Genomic DNA, 18888 nt, shown 5'->3' with positions numbered 1-18888 from the left:
TGCCTGCAACCCAAGTACATGCCCTTGACCGGAATCGAACCTGGGACCTTTCAGTCCACAGGCCGACGCTCTATCCACCGAGCCAAACCAGTTTTGGCTGCTTATTCTTTTTCATAGTTTTGCTACAGTGACAAAATAACAAACTTAATTGGTTATGAAACGAATGGCTATAAGATTACCAAGTAAATATTCATGTTGTAAAAGATATGTTTAAATACAAAGTAAGGTCAAATATTAATGAGGAAAATATTTTGCAGTAGGACATTCTTGGCTTAGGGGTGGAGTGGGGACAACAAATCAATTTCAATTTTAAATTTCTTACTGATTATTTTAATTTATTTTAATGACTTAAGCAAGTTGCCAAGTAACCATAAAGTTGGAGATAAAAATATAGGAGGGACAGAGAGGAAAAAGAAGAAAAAGGCCAAATTTGTAACCAGATTCAATGTAAAACATTTGAAATGCTTTTCTGCTTGTAAATATTTTTAAAAGTATTTTCTCTTAAATATTTATTAATGTAACTTCATATGCTTGAGGTAGGGTGGGCAAAAATTTCCAATATAATCCTAGGCATAAACTAAGTGTTTTTGTTGTTGTTGTTCTTTTGATAGAATCACATAAGATGAGATTTTTGGCTCAATTTCTAAAAATAAATTATTATAGTTCTATTATTGGTAAATGTTAATGAACTTACAAGGACTAAACAACATTCATATACTTATAAGAACAGACACCACTTTTGAGATTTGAAGAAGCAATCCATAAAAAACTGTATATAATAAAAATTGTTTTTTAAAATTTAAAACATATGAATAATGATGCAAATCATCCTTTCTCTGGACCTGATTTTGTTCTGTTAACTTAGAAGAAAACTATTGAGGGACCAAATAGTATAGACCAGTGGTTGGCAAACTCATTAGTCAACAGAGCCAAATATCAACAGTACAACGATTGAAATTGCTTTTGAGAGCCAAATTTTTTAAACTTAAACTATATAGGTAGGTACATTGTTATTAACTTAATTAGGGTACTCCTAAGGCTTAGGAAGAGCCACACTCAAGGGAAAAAAGAGCCGCATGTGGCTCGCAAGCTGCAGTTTGCCGACCACGGGTAATAGACTATTTTACAATTTCAAAATTAAATGTAAAAATTTATCTTACATCCAGTTCTTGTTTAAGCTAATTATTGTTACCTGCTTTATTCCAGTACTAACCTTAATTTGCTGTTCACTTTGCATCCAATTTAATATCTGACATTGCAATTCTTGTATTTTGTAGTTGGTTTCAGGCATTTTTTCCCTAATAAACTGTACAATCTCTAGCTGTCTCCAAATGTCATCCAAATAGGAGCCTAAAATGCTTTTGTATACATCTTTTGCATTTGACAAATATCCTGTTAAAACAAAATTGGGCGGGGGGGTGGGGGAGACTTTTGTTCTTTGAGAAACTCCATGGACAAAAAAGAATTAAAATTTCCTTTCATCCTCTTGGTTTGAAACTCTGCATCATTACCCTTGAATCTTCCGGTTTGCTAGCTTGGGAGAGGTAGCAAACTGAAAGCTGTGAGAAAAGACAGAATTCTGGTAGGGAGCAGAGCAGGGAGCTAGACCCCCACAGACCTTTCTTCTTCTGCCACTATAGAGAGGGAAGGAAAGAACAACCACCTAACTTGCTCTTTGATTTCAAGAGGTTTAGAGGAGTGAAAAAGCTCTCCACTAAAAATGTCTAAGGCAGTTAGGTTACTCATTATGGCTTGGTATGTAGAGCTTACAAAGTTAGTTTTCCAACAAGGATTTTACTTTTATAATATTCTTTAAATTTTTTTCTTTATTTATTTCAGAGAGGAAGGGAGAGGGAAAGAGAGACAGAGACATCAATGATGAGAGAGAATCATTGATTGGCTGCCTCCTGCATGCCCTGAACTAGGGATCGAGCCCACAGCTTGCACATATACCCTGACAAGGAATGGAACCGTGACCTCCTGGTTCATAGGTCAATGGTTAACCACTGACCCACACCAGCTGAGCTATAATATTCTTCAAGGTAGCCAAATAGTAATGCCAAAGTTTAATTTAGTAAATGCATTTCTTTGAGAAGCAAAAACAATTCAAGTACATAGCTCTCAATGGTCTCACCTAATCCTAGGGTAAATTGTAGAGTACCTAAAGGTGAATATGCTTCAAGCAATCCTCCATAATCTCTAATCCAAGGTTTTGATTAGTATTGAGCATAGATGAGTCACAACTCTCTCTATAGCACAGGGAGCTCAGATATGCTAGAATCTGAAAATCTGCCTTATTATTATGCTTTAACATCAGCCTGACTGTTAATGGGACTGACAGTCTTTTATGAAGCCAGAAAGACTAATGAAGACAGGTAACTAAATAGAAGGGCATGTGACACTATATCGTTATACTAATTCTACTAGGTTCTATAAATTAGGGCTATAGCTCCCAACCCTTACTTGTCTGAGGACGGAGATAAGACAACCTGATCCAGCATCAACACCCAAGTGGTTTAACTGGAAAAGAAAGGAAAAGCACCATGCTAGGTTCTCTAAGAGTAACTATAATTTAGTTCTAATACTTGGCTAGATAATATAATAATAGCCAAGTATTATAACTCCCAGTGGTTGCAGAGGGAGTATAACTATAACTTACTGCTGCTTAATACTTACCTCTAAAACCTTGGATTAGAGAAATAATATTTGGGTCACAGATAAAACATCTGGGTCAGAAATCAGAGAAAATTTATTTTCACTTTATATTTAAAACTAGAGGCCCAGTGCACAAATTCGTGCACCAGTGGGGTCCCTCGGCCTGGCCTGTGGGATTGGGCCGAAACCGGCTCTCTGAAATCCCCCAAGGGGTCCCGGATTGTGAGAGGGCACAGACCAGGCTGAGGGACCCCACTGGTGCATGATCAGGATTGGGGAGGGACACAAGAAGTTGGCCAGCTAGGGAAGGACCGCAGGAGGGCTCCAGGGCATGTCCAGCTCATCTCTCTCAGTCCTGATCAGCTGGACCCCAGCAGCAAGCTAACCTACTGGTCAGAGCATCTGCCCCCTGATGGTCAGTGCACATCACAGTGAGCAGTTGAGCAGCCTTAGCATATCATTAGCATATTATTCTTTGATTGGTTGAATGGACGACTGGACTCTTAGCATATTAGGCTTTTATTATATAGGATAGGTTCAAAACATTCTAAATTATAAAACATAATCCTATAAGTATAACATTACTGAATAATGCTCAATAATTCTGCAATAAGGGACTTAAAGCAGTAATGTAGTAAGACAGATTCTGATAATTTAGAAAAGATTTTCAGGATCATAAACTTTTCAACACATTTAAATTAGTTTTATTTTTATCACTCAAATAGTTTATATCCTCATTTACACACACAATTTAAAAATTGCAAAAGGCATTACTACTAATAACTTAGTCATATTTCATCTAGCAAAGATTTAAAGCCACAGACATTTAATAATGGCCTAAAATGTATATGGAAAATATCAGCTTATACTAAAAATTAGTGCATGATAATGATTATACAATCAAATCTGCTAAGGTCATTAGGATTCTGTAATTCAGGCCTAGATGAGGGAATCCTAAACTTATTTTTTAGGCAATGATAGGTGTTACATAGAAGTATAAGAAGCTACATAATTTCTTATAAGGTGCATCTTTTTCAGAAAATTGAAAGTTATTTCAGATGAAATATTTCAATAGGAAGAAAAAGAAAATTAAAAAATTTCCCTACTGACCCAGTGCTGTGTCCAAGCTACATGTTAAAAGGACATCTCGAATTGTGACCAGAAGGTGTAAGAGACCAGCATGCCTAAATGTTGTTTCTCTTTCAGCATTTGTACCTAAGTAAGCAAAAACATATTTAAATGTATTAAAAAACGTAGGATATATATTAAAATTTTAGAATATGTATCGGAATGTTTAACAATAAAAGCGAATATTTATTATTGAGTGCTTACTCCGTGCCAGGCTGTGGATAAGGTGGTTATTTCATTAAATCTATAACAATAACTCTATCAAGCAAGTTTATTATGAATCGTATTTTGTGGATGAGGAAATAGTCTTAAGGAGGTTAAGTAACTATCCAAGGTCAATTTGTGAATAAATGGTGGGGCTGACATTTAAACCCAGACAGCTAACCTTAGAGCTCATACTCTTTTTGCTTCCAAAGCACATTCAATTATTTCTACTCTTGGTGGGAAAACAGGTAAATGATTCCCAGTTATGAAACAAGAAGAAAATTAAACTCATAACATGCCAACTGGTTAAAATAAAGGTAGAGGATCAGAACATAAAGGAATACCTACAAATGGAGGTAGACACCTGGAAATATTTGTCTAAAGATATGACTTAAACAAGAGATGTATTCACAGGGACAGACCAATGGTCTAATCAACGTGTCCACATAGCTCCACAGCTTTTTGAGGGTGATAGCTTGGATTTCACTGTGTACAGAAGTGAGACATTCTGGACCCACTGCCCTAACATAACCAGAGAAGCTCTACTTTTCTGTTTAAATAGTGGAATCCCATGAAATACTTATTTGAACAGAGTTCTGCTAAAACGTTTGAAAAATGCTGATCTAATAAAAAAAAAAGATGAGGCAAATATGTAGTAGTTATTGGGGATCAAGAAGCAATAGGAGAACCAATTATGGGTAGTATCTTCTGCCCTGGGAAGGACTTGTGGAAACAAGTCACTCATGACCTGGAAGTGATGAGAACAGAACAGAGAAACCAGATTTGATATCATTTTTCTCCTCCCCTTAGGAGAACATTCCTTACAGTGTAAGTCTGCAGCTCATGAATTCTTTCAGCTTTTGTATGGCTGAAAACATCTTTAGTTCACCTTTGTTTTTGTAATATATTTTTGCCCAGTATAGAAAACTAGGTTAATGGTTTTTTCTTCTTCTTCAGCATATATATATATTTTAAATTCTCACCTGAGGATATTTTTTCCATTGAGTCTCAGAGAGAGTAGAGGGAGGGAGGGAAGTGGAGAGAGAGGGAGAGAAAGTAAGAGAGAGAGACACACACACACACACATAGATGTGAGAGTGACACACCAATTGGTTGCTTTCCACACCATGCCTCAATGAAGCCGAGGTTCAAACCTGCAACTGAGGTACATGTCCTTGACCGAGAATCAAACCTGAGACCCTTCAGTCCACGGGATGGAGCTCTAACTATTTAGTCATACCAGCCAGGGCTTCTTCAGTATTTTAAAGATGTTACTCCACTATCTTTTTACTTGCATTATTTCTGACAAGAAAGCTGGTGTCACCCTTACCCTTGTTTCTCTTACGCAACATATCTTTTATTCCTCTGGCTGCTACTACAGTTTTCTACTTATTACTGGTTTTGAACAATTATTGGTTTTTCTGTCTCTTACAATGCCTGATAACCTTTGACTGGATGCCAGACATTGTGAATGGACTTTAATCTGTTTTTGTTTTTTACTTTCCCCCTTTTTTGGGGAGGAAACTAGGTGGTTCATATGCTAACATTAATAGGGGTTAATTTAGTTTCTGTAATAGGAACCTGTCAAGTAATACAGGGTGGGACAAAAGTTGGCTTGCAGTTGTAAGTATGCAAAACACAGAATTTATTTTTGTATTATTACTTATTGTATTATTTTCCATACAAACAACTGTAAACCTACTTTTTGCCCCACCCTGTCTAAGTCAATGGAGCTTCACTAAGGAGCAAAGCCAGATTATATTTCTTACCCTTTCTCCCTTACTTAGCTGATTCTCCAGTTTTGGTGTATGGGTGCTATATGCTGAATTGCAGTTATGCCTTCATCCAAGACTAATTTTTGCATATTCCATATTTTTACTAACTTGATATATAATCCATAAATTAATATCCTTTTAAATAATGTGACTTTTATTTGCACTCACCTTGATGAATAGCATCACTTACTACTTTTTCTTGTTCCTTTAAGAGGAATCTTGTTTGGTCAAAAAGAACGGTGGCAAATTTCCAACTAGCAACAGGGAGAGTACAGAGGCACCCGAGTTTTTTTAAGATAGGAGTAGCTGCTGCTTCTAGGAGACAGTACGCGTGGCACTGGCTATCTGTAAACATGAAAGCATTAAAGGAAGTGTTTTTATAAAGATTGCATGCTCTTTTTGACAAACCAATTGAACATGTTACTTCATGGAAACCTGAACTCTATCTAAATTTTACTGAGTTAAAATATGATATTGTACATAAGATTGTACTGAGGTTATTTTAAGATATTCATGCTGAATAAACTAGTAAAAACAAAACACCTTCCCCCATAGAATTACTATAATTTTATGGCTATCTTGTTTATTAGAAAGGATTTATTCAGTAACTAAATCAACATTGCAACTATGAAGAGCCATATAAAGAGAATTGCAATTTTTTTCTTTTCCCTCAACTATTAGCTTACAACCTTAAGCCAAACAAATTTGTAACAATGACAAATTGTTTCTAGTTTTCACTAGAATATCAATCTTTAAAGATCTACATAATCACCTAAAGGTCATAAATAAAATTGAACCAAAGGAATGAAAAGAACCAGTAATATACTACTTTCTTATTGACTTTAATACTGAGCATGATGTTCTTAAGCAGGCTGTTCTCTTTCTTTGGATTCTAACATTTAAATTATTTTGTACTTTTTCTTTTTTAAAAAAATTTATCTTTATTTTTGAAAGTATTACGTATGTCCTCCTCCCCCCTTCTCATTGATGCCCTCTACCCTGCTCCCACCCCACAAGCAGGCTGTTCTTTAGGAGTCAAAGTATATTCTTCTTTACAGAAGAAGAAAAAGTGTAATCAGCATAGAGTTCAATAATAACTTATTTATATCACCCTGATAAGGGATAAGGGAATAGAGAAAGCAACCATTAGCAGATCATTTTTGAGACTGAAATAAGAGTTGGAGCAGTTTGCTCTTTTCTGATGAGTGAAGGGAAGCAGCAGTTTAAAAGAAGAAATAACACTTAGTGGACTGGGGTAGGGCAAAGGGGAAGGCAGAGGCAGTGAATAGGGCCTTCCAAGTTTGGAAATAACTTGAAAGTAGAAGTGGAAATAAAGAAATATCTGAAACAAGTAAAGTTACATGGAAAATGAGGTATATCCTAGATACCCCAGAAAGGACTTTTAAATTAATTTGAATGTATCTTAAAAGCATAGCATACCTGTTGCTTGAATCTCAATGACATTGTCTACTCCCCTCTCCTGATTTATTTTCTCTTCAGTTTTATTAGTATAAACAATAGGACTTTCTTCTTGAAGAGTCAAAGAATGTTCTTCTTTATCTTGAAATTCTGATAAAAATATTAATTTGCATTGTTCAGAAGAAACTTAATGTTGCTTTACTTAAACATTTTCTTCTATGATGACCACCATTGTTAAAGTTCTTTGAAACACATCGTATTAAATTGAACTATTTAGCCCCGCCAGTGTGGCTCAGTATTTGAGCATCAACCCATGAACCAGGAAGTCAAGGTTCTATTCCTGGTCAGGGCACATGCCTGGGTTGTGGGCTCCATCCCCAGTAGGGGGAGTGCAAGAGTCAGCTGATCAATGATTCTCTCTCATCATTGATGTTTCTATCTCTCGCTCCCTCTCTGAAATCAATAAAAATATATTTTAAAAATATAGTATATAGAATAGTAAGACCTAAGTATGCTCTAACTCTTACACATAAATATTTTCGTAGTTATTTCATCTGGGTAACCTATGTCAAACATATTCTAGAAGTAAAATGATATGACACATTATACTACCTTTGATATGGTTATAAGCAGAATGTAAAACAGTTAACTCAAACAGTTAAAAAGATTCACCGGGCAAAGTGTTCTTAGTATACATTAAAATATAATTTAAATTTCTTTTTCCTCTAAAAGAAAAAAAAAGTGGCAGAATGATTAAAAAAAAAGTCAGAAATATTATGAATCTGTATGGCTAAGTTGTAGAAAGCAAGTTTTACAAATAGTGACTTTGCTTAGAAGTTCAAATGTTACTTAAGACATTTTAAATACATATCTACATCTATATCTATACCCATATCTTTCTGCATGCACAATAGATATCATGAATCAATAACATTTTCTTTGAGTTTGAAAAATAATATTTTCTACCTGGAAGAGCTTTGTTTCTTTATCTTTTTAAAAAATATATATTTTTACTGATTTCAGAGAGGAAGGAAGAGGGAGAGATAGAATCATTAATGATGAGAGAAAATCATCAATCGGCTGCCTCCTACACATCCCACACTGGGGATTGAGCCAGCAAACCCGGGCACTTGCTTTGACCAGGAATCAAACCGTGACCTCCTGGTTCATAGGTCGATACTCAACCACTGAGCCACACCAGCCAGGTGTTTCTTTATCTTCTATACTAAAATATACATTTAGTCCTTGAAGCTATCATATCTATGCCAAAATATTACTAAATTACCCACCATTTTTTTCATCACTATCTGTGACTTCAGTCTTTGAGGTACAAGTTTTATGTTTATTTCTCATCATAATAAAGTCACTCAAAAGGTCCAAATGATTCTCCCGCCTTTTACTACATTTAAAAGATGCTTTTTCAATTTTTGAAGAGGACGCTGATTCAGTAGATAGCTCTGTGCAGTCAAGTTCCAAGCAATCTTTATTTTCATTATTTTGGATTATACTACTAACTAGTTCTTGATCATCCTTTGGTTTTTCCTCTTTTGTTGGACTATGAACAGAGCTATATTCATCAGAAAAACACAGATCTGGTACTTCTGCTGGCGATGGACTTTTTTGTTGAAGTAATAAATTATCACTTGTAGATTCCTCATTCATAAGTACAATAGGTGAGGAACAACTTTTATGGTCTAGCCATGCTGAAAACAGAAAATAAAAATATCCAAATGATTTCCATGCCTAAATGAGTGTTCTACTAGGATAACTTTTAGTTATGGGTTCTTATTAATATAATTTAATCCAGCACTTTGTTTACAGCTTTAAAAATCAATTTTTGGTCTGAATAAACCAAAATTATTATAGAATAAAAATCCAGCACATCTTTTTTTTTTCTACTAAAACTAGGTTACTGAGCAAAAAGGAATTCCAGAAAAGCCCTATTGCTAGTAGACTTACAAGTTAGAGCTTTGGAGGTAACAGTTACTCTACGAGTCAAAAACTTACATGCCAAGACCAAATGAAAGTACTTGCACTACATATACCTGAAAAAGAACTGTATCCAAAATATATAAAGAACTCCTGTAACTTAATTTTAAAATAAAACCAATTAACAATTTGACAAAATATTTGAACAATCCTATATAATAAAAGGCTAATATGCAAATCGACCAAACGGCGGAACAACTGGTTGCTATGATGTACACTGACCACCAGGGGGCAGACGCTCAACACAGGAGCTGCCCTTGGTGGTCAGTGCGCTCCCACAGTGGGAGTGCCACTCAGCCAGAAGCCAGACTCACAGCTGGTGAGCGCAGCAGCGGTGGCGGGAGCCTCTCCTGCCTCCGTGGCAGCGCTAAGGATGTCTGACAGCTTAGGCCCGCTCCTCAAGGGCTCCGGACTGTGAGAGGGTGCAGGCTTGGATGAGCCCTCCTCCCCCGCCCCCCGAGTGCATGAATTTCATGCACCGGGCCTCTAGTACTTCATATAAGATAAGCACATGCTGCAACATGAATGAATCCTGAAAACACCCGAATGAAAGAAGCTAGTCATAAAAGACCAATATTATATGATTCTAGTTATATGAAATGTCCAAAATAGGCAAATCTGTAAATACAGAAACTAGATTAGTGGTTCCATTTCTGGGCAAAATGGGGAGTGACTACTAATGAGTACAATATTTTTTTGGGGGTTGGTATAAATGTTCTAAAGTTGATTGTGGTTAGGATTATACAACTCTATGAATATATTAAAAAACACTGAATGGTATACTTTAAATGGGTGAATTATATGATATGTGAATTATATTTCAATAAAGCTGTTATATACATATATATTTAAAAGATATACAAATGGTCAATGAGCATGTAAAAAGATGCTTTTCATCATTAGTCATCAGGAAAATACAAATTAAAACCACAATGAGATACCACAAAACACCCATTAGAATGACTAAAATTCAAGACTCTTGATACTAAGTGTTGGCAAGGATATAGAGTAACTGGAATTCTCACACATTGCTGTTGTGAATGTACAATGGTGCAACCAAGTTGGAAAACAATTTGTTTCTTATAAAGTTAAACATACACCTACTACAAGACCCAGCAATTCTACTCCTAAATAATCACTCTAGAAATGATAACATGTGTCCACAAAAAGATTTGGACAAGACTATTCGTAGTGGTCTTATTAATAATGGTAAAAAACTGGGGCGGGGGGATTCAGGAGAGTTGATAAACAAACCATGATACAGCCATATAATGAAAAATTCCTCAGTAATAAAAAGAAAAGAGTTAGTTATACACAGAAAATCCTGAGTGAATCTCAAAATGTTATGCCGAGTGGAAGAAGACAGGTACAAAAGAATTCATATTATATGATTCTATAGATAAAATTCTATAACAAGAAAAACTAATATATAGTGATAGACAGTAGACCAGTGGTTACTTGGCTGGGATCAGGGGTGAAAGCTGGCAGGGGAGAGGAGTGAGATGGAGGGAGAATCACTGCATTATGCAAAGGGACACAAGGGAACTTTTTGGTGTTAGAAATATTCTATGTCTTATTTATGACGGTAGTTTCACATTTGTCAAAATGCATAAAACTGTACAGTTAAGAATGGGTACATTTGCCCTAACCGGTTTGGCTCAGTGGATAGAGCATCGGCCTGCGGACTGAAGGGTCCCAGGTTCGATTCCAGTCAAGGGCATGTACCTTGGTTGTGGGCACATCCCCAGTAGGGGTATGCAGAAGGCAGCTGATCGATGTTTCTCTCTCATCAATGTTTCTAACTCTCTATCCCTCTCCCTTCCTCTCTGTAAAAAATCAATAAAATATATTATTGAATAAATGAGTCTGGTTTTGGAATCATAAAGATAATTTCAAAATGCAGATCATTTATGACAACCCTCCAAATTTTTAATGTTGGTAACTAATTAAAACACCATATGGATCAATAATATGTGGGCTGACTAGAATCTGAATGGTACCAATTTGAAACTTCTGAATTATTTTCTAGAGATATCTTGGTATGTTTAACAGGTAAATAGAAACTTTATTATTTCATTTTTCTGTTTATTTTCTTCTATTACTTTCTCTTGACCATGGGCCCCTGATACAGTTATTTACTTTTTGAACATCAGATTAAACTATCATCATAATGTTATTGGGTATCAAGGCAAATTATTTATTTTAACTTCAAAATAGTTACATATCATAATAAAGACTTTATATAATTTTATAGATTTAATACATGATGCTGTATATTTGAAGACACCATAAAATCTTCCTTTCCCTTTTCTTTGTCTAGCACTCTGACCTAATCTCTTTAAAAATTCTTCTACCAGGGATAACCATCTAGGCTTTGGGTAGACTGGTGTGCATTTGCTTCATAAAGTCTATTTATTCTTCTTCCTACTATATCCAAAGCCCTCTGTCTTCTGTTTTTGAAAGATCCCTTGCTGATAACAATTCTTACCTCAATTCTTATCTCCTTAAAGCAGTATCCTAACATTCACAATAATTTCTAAAATTCACTTTTAAATATATTTATTTACTCTATAATAAACTAAAAGTAAACTTTCCCAACTCAACTATTGTTTATTAAATAATACATATATACTTCAAAAAGATATAATTCACATTAAGAATGTTCCATTTACTATAATGGCATATTTAGCAACCAAAATAACTCAAAAGATTGAAATTCAAAAGACATTTTTGTCTTCTTAAATTATACAAGTAAAAAAATGCTAAATGAGTAAGCTTTTTGGTAACAAAGGAAGATTTTCTATTGTTGGAGAGAGATCATAAGATATTATTGAGCAAAGTTCAGCTGTCAAAAAAATAACACTGCTGGTTTGTGTCTAGGCTACGTAAATAGAAACTGAGATGGCAATTAATTGTTTGTAAAAGAAAACAAAGTCACTAATTGAAAATGGCTAGGAATTTCAAAACTGTAGAATTTTAGGACAGAAAAGGATTTTAGGATTTAGCTAGTCAAATTTTCATATTTTTCCAAGGAAGAAAATGGGGCTTGGTGAAGCTCAAAGCTATAAATTCTGGCAGAGCCAGAGCTAATATTGAACACTGAAATTTAGTTATATTTCCCCAATCACCTGTATCTAATATCGTTTCAACCTGAAAATGTTCATACAAGTGGTATTTACTATTATGTACTTACATTCTAGTTCCGGTACTTTTGTAGGCAAAAATACCTCCATTTTAGTGTCATCAGAAGGTAGATCCTGATCGCTGAAATATGTAGTCAGATGTTCCAAAGTTTCTGTCACTCTCAGATTTAGTCCTGCTTGTTTCCACCACTCTGGGCTCACAGGAGTAACCACAAGGCTTTCTTCCTCAATTGAAAATATTTTCTTCAAATCTGTAACTGAGTATTGACTGTTGGGCTCTTCTGTTCTTGGCACTTAAAAAACAACAATGCAAAAAAAAAAAAACAACAAAAAAACACCACACAACAAATAGTCTGAAACAGTTCACAGGGCAAAAGAGATGAAAAATACAATAAACAGGACCACTGAAAATTTCTCGTGAAATAGATTTTCACACATTAGGGAAAAAACGTGAAACTTAAAGTGATATCTGGTATTTCATCTTCCAGATGCTAATATGTGTAAAAATTCAAAATATTACAGCAATAGTAGCCATATAAAAGATTTACTTTAATCTGTGGAAATATCATGAAGTTAAAATTATTCTAATATTTAGTAGGAGATGGGACTACTACTTGACTATTTTAGCATTTACTAAATTAGTACATTTGACAACATTTTTGAAGAGTTAACATAAGATATATTTAAACAGAAATTCTGATTCATTATAATGAGATTAAACAAGAAGATAAACTTGATCCGATTTTATGATGACTATCAGCTTAGATAGCAAGGCACAGAGCTTTCTGCTTCAATACCTTTAGCCTAAATAGGGACAAATCATAATGTATGGACGAAATGAAGTAGCACGACTACTTAGCATTTTTATTGGCATTTAAGCATCAACCCAAAATTAGGATTATGAATTTTAAAATTCTAATTTTAGAACTGTGTCTTTTTATAATGATGATAATAATAACAATAAACATTGAATCAGACAATTACATTTCTACTGATTGTACATTTTTATCTATACACTTCATTTAGCATTCAAAATCAATTAATCTTTACCTGGAAGCAAAAATGAGTTCTGAAAGCTTCTGCGGCTTTCAGATTGCCACACTGTACAGTCTTCATTAGCTGATTTTTCAGCAGTAAGCAAACTACTGGGGGGTGGGGGTGGGGAAGGAGTTAGAGTTTAATACATTAATATTATGTCTTTTTGAATAATAAATATTTTTAAGAAAATTAGTTCTTTACATTCAAAAGCAAAGTGAAAAATTAACTATTTTATAAATGTATAAGCTGAAGTAGAGAGTTCCATAGACCAAATTCTTCCTTTCTCCTCCCCTGGGAAGGTTTGGCAATTTGTCAACCCTTTCACTGGTCCTGCTTGCTGGTAACTTATTACTACCTCTATCTCCCTCAGTGAACCTGGAGCCAGTGGAGGCTGACTTGGGAGGGTTTTAGCACTTTATTCCATAAATTGTGCTAGCACCAACCCTATAAGTCACTCAAAATTATTATTTTTTTTTTACATAAAATTGTTCTGCTTACCATACAAAACAGCAGTTTCAACACCAACTTTTACAAAATTGCTGTCCCCAAGTCCATTCTAAACCAAAATTTTGGAGCCTCTACTGGCAGAGAATCAGAACTATGAAAAAGTTCTGTCTGCTCTACCTTCTCAGGAAGTGACAGGTCCTAACATTTAGTTCAGGTCCTTCAATTTTGATGGGTGTGTGAGTGAGAGATATGTGTTTGTTTGTGCATTTTTGGTGCTAAAGGGAGAAAATATGCAGACAATCAATATAAATTATAGCACATCAACAACTATGAAGATGCTAGCCTTGGTAGGGAAGTGAGCATTAATTCACAACCCCCTTAATCTATGCCCCCAAACCTCTTAAGCCCTCCTAAGTAACAACTGATTGTATTGTTTCTCTCTTCATATGAAACATACTAGAGGCCCAGCACGTGAAATTGCGCAAGACCTAAACCTGCCACACGGCAAGACTCAGAGTCCCTCCCGCCACCGCCACGGGACCCATCAATGCACCTCCTGGTCATTTGGTCGTTATGGCGTTACAGCCACTTGGCCTTTTATAATGTAGATATGAGCATGCTAATGATAAGTACTACTAGTTAAATTGACAGTCCTGGGCTAAGAAAGCTAGGTTTTATGTATAAACAATCCAATTTACCCACATAATAAAATAATCTGATATGTAGTGGCAAAATTTGAGAATCTAGACAATTCTTGAACCTTACCAAGGTCTCTGGCAACTAGACACATCCAATTGTAGATAATTATTTTAAAGTAAAAAGAAGGGGAAATTTTTAGGCAGGCCAAGTCCAACAGGAGACTGTAATATAGACATATATTCTCATGCTTAATGGAAATTTCTGAAGACATATCTGAATTTGATATCTTCTTTGATTATATATGAAAATATTCACAATTCAGTATCAAAATTAAGTCTTATGCCATACAGATTTTTCTTTTTAGCCACATAAAATTTAGCATAGAGTTTTATAGGTGGTAGGCACTAAAAATATGTGTTAACTGGGTTTATTTCCAGCCAAAATGTGTCCTGAAACAAAGTAATTGGGGTAATAAAAGCAAGTTAAAAATACAATAATATTACATATTATTTCCCCCTTCTGTTGTATTTTTATTTTAATACTTTTCCTCTTTGCAGTTTTATGGTTGAGGTGTAAATCCATTTTTAAAATAGGAATTTTTAAGTTTTTATAACTCACAAACCAAATGGAAGTGATCTACTGCTTGTTAATGAATGCAGTGGTGATGAGACCACTTTAAATTGTTTTCAATGACCTTAGGACCTTGGCTAATTTTAGTCTCTTGTTCTAACTTTGGCAAGTTCTAATACGTAGATAAGTTTCATAAATTCTCATTAGATATTTGAGTTATAACAATAAATAGATATATAACTTATTTTTAAGTAAATATTTTATATCAAATTAAAATTCAAGATTATTCTAATTTCTGCTAGTTTCTGTTTCAGATTGCCAATCTGCCTTAAGAGAAGGATCATGGTATGTGGAGTAAATAAAAAAAAGTAAAAGAGCAATAAAAAGAAAGTATAGGTCCTACAAAAGGACTCAAACCACTTGGACAAATTATAGGTATTTTCTATATTTGTCCCATGCTGCTTTTAGAGAGCTCATGTCTGATACAGGGAGTTCTAGTTCATGGTAGAGTTCTCTGTATTACAGATATACCCTCCAAATGACCTAATCCTTTGCCAGGGATGATGGTGATGATAATCCCTCAATGCCAGACCCCTCCACCTTATGCTGTGACACCTTTCTCAGACCATTAGCAGAAATCTGCAGCTAGGGATGAGTTGCTCCTGGTAACCCAACAGCATTTTCCTCTGATAGATCAGCGAATCACAGCTAAGAACTCAAAACCCTGCTTGTAGCTCCTATGATGCACACTTTCAGAATAATTCATTAAAGATTTATAGACTTTTTTTTTTGGTAATTTTTCTGAAAATGTGCTATTTTAGGACACATTAAATTCCAGGATTAAAGTAAGGAAGAAGGGGACTATACTAGTTATGTTCCTAGTTTTATAAGTGGTATAAGAAACAGAGGAATGGGTGACTTTATTCCAGGAGAGCAAACTAATCTAACTTGGAAAATATTAAGTTACATGTATGTCACATGGTATAAAATTTTCAAGTTGTTTATTTTTAATAGTAATATATTAACATTCAAAATATTAAAAGCATAAAAGAGCCTGGCTCTATCACTTACTAGCTTCCATATTTCCTTTTGTGTCCTTCAAAAGATATTCTATGCATGTAAAACCAAGTATGTACATGTATATTCATATATCCCTCCCCCCCCAGTTGCTTACTTTAGACACTGTTCTTTCTCTTAGAATGTTTTTCACAGAGGTATCTTAGAAACTGCCTTTACATGGAGAGATTTAATTAAAAACTGCTTGATCTGAATTGCAATTGGAGTTCTAGATATAATCTTTACTTACATTTTACAAACAGGAGAAAATGGAAATGTCTGAAGTCCTGTACATAATGAATTCACAGAAGATTGTTGGTTTGCTAGGTGTAGAGGAGGCAATGGCATTTCTAACTCTTCTTCTAACTCTTCTAGAATGCATACAAATTTAAAAATCATAATATTACATAAACATTGAATAAAATTAAGTATAATTTAGAATTTTTGTTAGCAACTATTTTTTTTTTTGAAAGGAAAGGAAAGTTTATTTCTGCGTCCCCGGGAGACCCACGTACCCCCAAAGACAGGGCACGTGGATTCACCTGTTAGCAACTATTATGTTTGATCATTGCGTTACAACAAAAAAATTTTCAATAAAAACTTGGCTTACTTGAAATACAAAATAACTTAATTTTTCATCTATATAAGCAATTACACATACATTTCATGGTGTCTCAACTGTGATAGTGGTGGTTTTTTAAAAAAATCAATTGAGCCCAGCTGGCATGGCTCAGTGGTTGAGCGTTTGACCTCACAATTCAATTCCTGTTCAGTTTGTGGGCCTGATCCACAGTCGGGAATGTGCAGGAGGAAGCTGATTAATGATTCTCTCTCATCATTGATGTTTCTATCTCTCTCTCCCTCTCCCTTCCTCTCTGAAATCAATAAAAATATATTTTAAAAAATCAATTGACAACTAAACTTTATTGAGTTTATTATATAAGATAAATTCTAAGAGCTTTATATGTAATAGTGCTTTTAATTCTGACAATTTTGTTGTCAGTACTATTTTAACCTCCAGAATAAATATTGGTGATGTTAAGTAAGTAGTATTAATGGTGAGTAATCCTTCACCTTAATAAGTCTGGGGTCTAGGTGGCCTACCAGAGTTACGTTTTAATAGGGTGGGCCTGACAAACTGACCCTTATTTATTCATAAATAGTCAGTATGTTCCTATCACTTTCATAAATAAATAAGCTTCCAAATAGATTATTAATATGATCCAATTATAAATGTAACTAAATAACATAGTTAAATATCATCAACGTAGTTAAGAAACAACACAATTTGGCATTACACTGGGACAAAAGATGATTTTAAGATTCCAAATTTGATAAAATTGTAACATTAACAATAATTATAAGATTGCTTTGAGAGATTAAAAAGGTTAAATTTATAAAACTATAACAAGGATTAGCAAGATTACTTATTGAGATAAAATATAAAATTTCATTTACTGAGTTATAATATTGTAAGATTCCTATTTTTAATATTAATGCTATTTCCTCTATTTTTCTTCCTTGATCTTTTTTTTAAAATTAAATCTTTATTGTTCAGATTATTACAGTTGTTCCTCTTTTTTCCCCCATAGCTCCCCTCCACCCGGTACCCACCCCACCCTCTGCCCTTACCCTGGCCACCCACTGTTCTCATCCATAGGTGTACGATTTTTGTCCAGTCTCTTCCCGCATCCCCCACACCCTTTTCCCCCCTGAGAATAGTCAGTCCATTCCCTTTCTATGCCCCTGATTCTATTATATTCACCAGTTTATTCTGTTCATCAGATTATTTATTCACTTGATTTTTAGATTCACTTGTTGGTAGATGAGTATTTGTTGTTCATAATTTGTATCTTTACCTTTTTCTTCTTCTTCCTCTTCTTAAAGGATACCTTTCAGCATTTCATATAATACTGGTTTGGTGGTGATGAACTCCTTTAGCTTTTCCTTATCTGTGAAGCTCTTTATCTGACCTTCAATTCTGAATGATAGCTTTGCTGGATAAAGTAATCTTGGTTGTAGGTTCTTGCTATTCATCACTTTGAATATTTCTTGCCACTCCCTTCTGGCCTGCAAAGTTTCTGTTGAGAAATCAGCTGACAGTCGTATGGGTACTCCCTTATAGGTAACTGACTTTTTTTCTCTTGCTGCTTTTAAGATTCTCTCTTTGTCTTTTGCTCTTGGCATTTTAATTATGATGTGTCTTGGTGTGGTCCTCTTTGGATTCCTTTTGTTTGGGGTTCTCTGCGCTTCCTGGACTTGTAAGTCTATTTCTTTCACCAGGTAGGGGAAGTTTTCTGTCATTATTTCTTCAAATAGGTTTTCAATATCTTGCTCTCTCTCATCTTCTGGTACCCCTATAATTCTGATGTTGGTACGTTTGAAGCTGTCCCAGAGGCTCCTTACACTATCTTCGTATTTTTGGGTTCTTTTTTCATTTTGCTTTTCCGGTTGGGTGTTTCTCGCTTCTTCGCATTTCGAATCTTTGACTTGATTCTTGCGCTCCTCTGGTCTGCTGTTGGGAGTCTGTATAATATTCTTTATTTCAGTCAGTGTATGCTTACTTTCTAGATGGTCCTTTATCACACCATCGAGGGTCTCATTAGATTTCCTGTACATCTCATCAAGTTTATCGACAGACTCTAGAAGCCTCTTGAGAGACCTCAAAAGTGTGGTTCTGAACTCAATATCCTCCCTTGATAGTTTTGTCCTGTTTCTTTGTCTCCGCATTTTTTACGCTTTCTTGGTACACCCCCTAGTGGTCTTTGTGCGCAGTCTTGTTGTAGTTAAGCCTTGATTGTTGTAGGTAACACTGGGAGGATTTG

At 34.9% G+C, this 18888-nt stretch overlaps 1 protein-coding gene across 1 annotated transcript in view; it reads right to left on the bottom strand.

Moving 5' to 3' along the window:
* The window catches only part of LOC102256854 (chromosome unknown open reading frame, human C9orf84), a 65595-nt gene that overhangs the window by 21329 nt on the left and 25378 nt on the right, over positions 1-18888 (bottom strand). Inside the window, exons 10-17 of the mRNA XM_014534390.1 lie at positions 16314-16434; positions 13364-13458; positions 12364-12606; positions 8471-8884; positions 7203-7331; positions 5931-6107; positions 3766-3870; positions 1214-1392 (exon numbers count right to left, since the gene is read on the bottom strand). Coding sequence (XP_014389876.1) covers positions 1214-1392; positions 3766-3870; positions 5931-6107; positions 7203-7331; positions 8471-8884; positions 12364-12606; positions 13364-13458; positions 16314-16434 — 1463 coding nt within the window. The remainder of the gene's footprint in view (positions 1-1213; positions 1393-3765; positions 3871-5930; positions 6108-7202; positions 7332-8470; positions 8885-12363; positions 12607-13363; positions 13459-16313; positions 16435-18888) is intronic.

This window comes from Myotis brandtii, unplaced genomic scaffold (genome assembly GCF_000412655.1).
Source record: "Myotis brandtii unplaced genomic scaffold, ASM41265v1 scaffold13, whole genome shotgun sequence".
NCBI classification, from domain to species: domain Eukaryota; kingdom Metazoa; phylum Chordata; class Mammalia; order Chiroptera; family Vespertilionidae; genus Myotis; species Myotis brandtii.
Note: the sequence above shows the minus strand (reverse complement) of the source record. Positions and strands in the feature narration are given on the sequence as shown.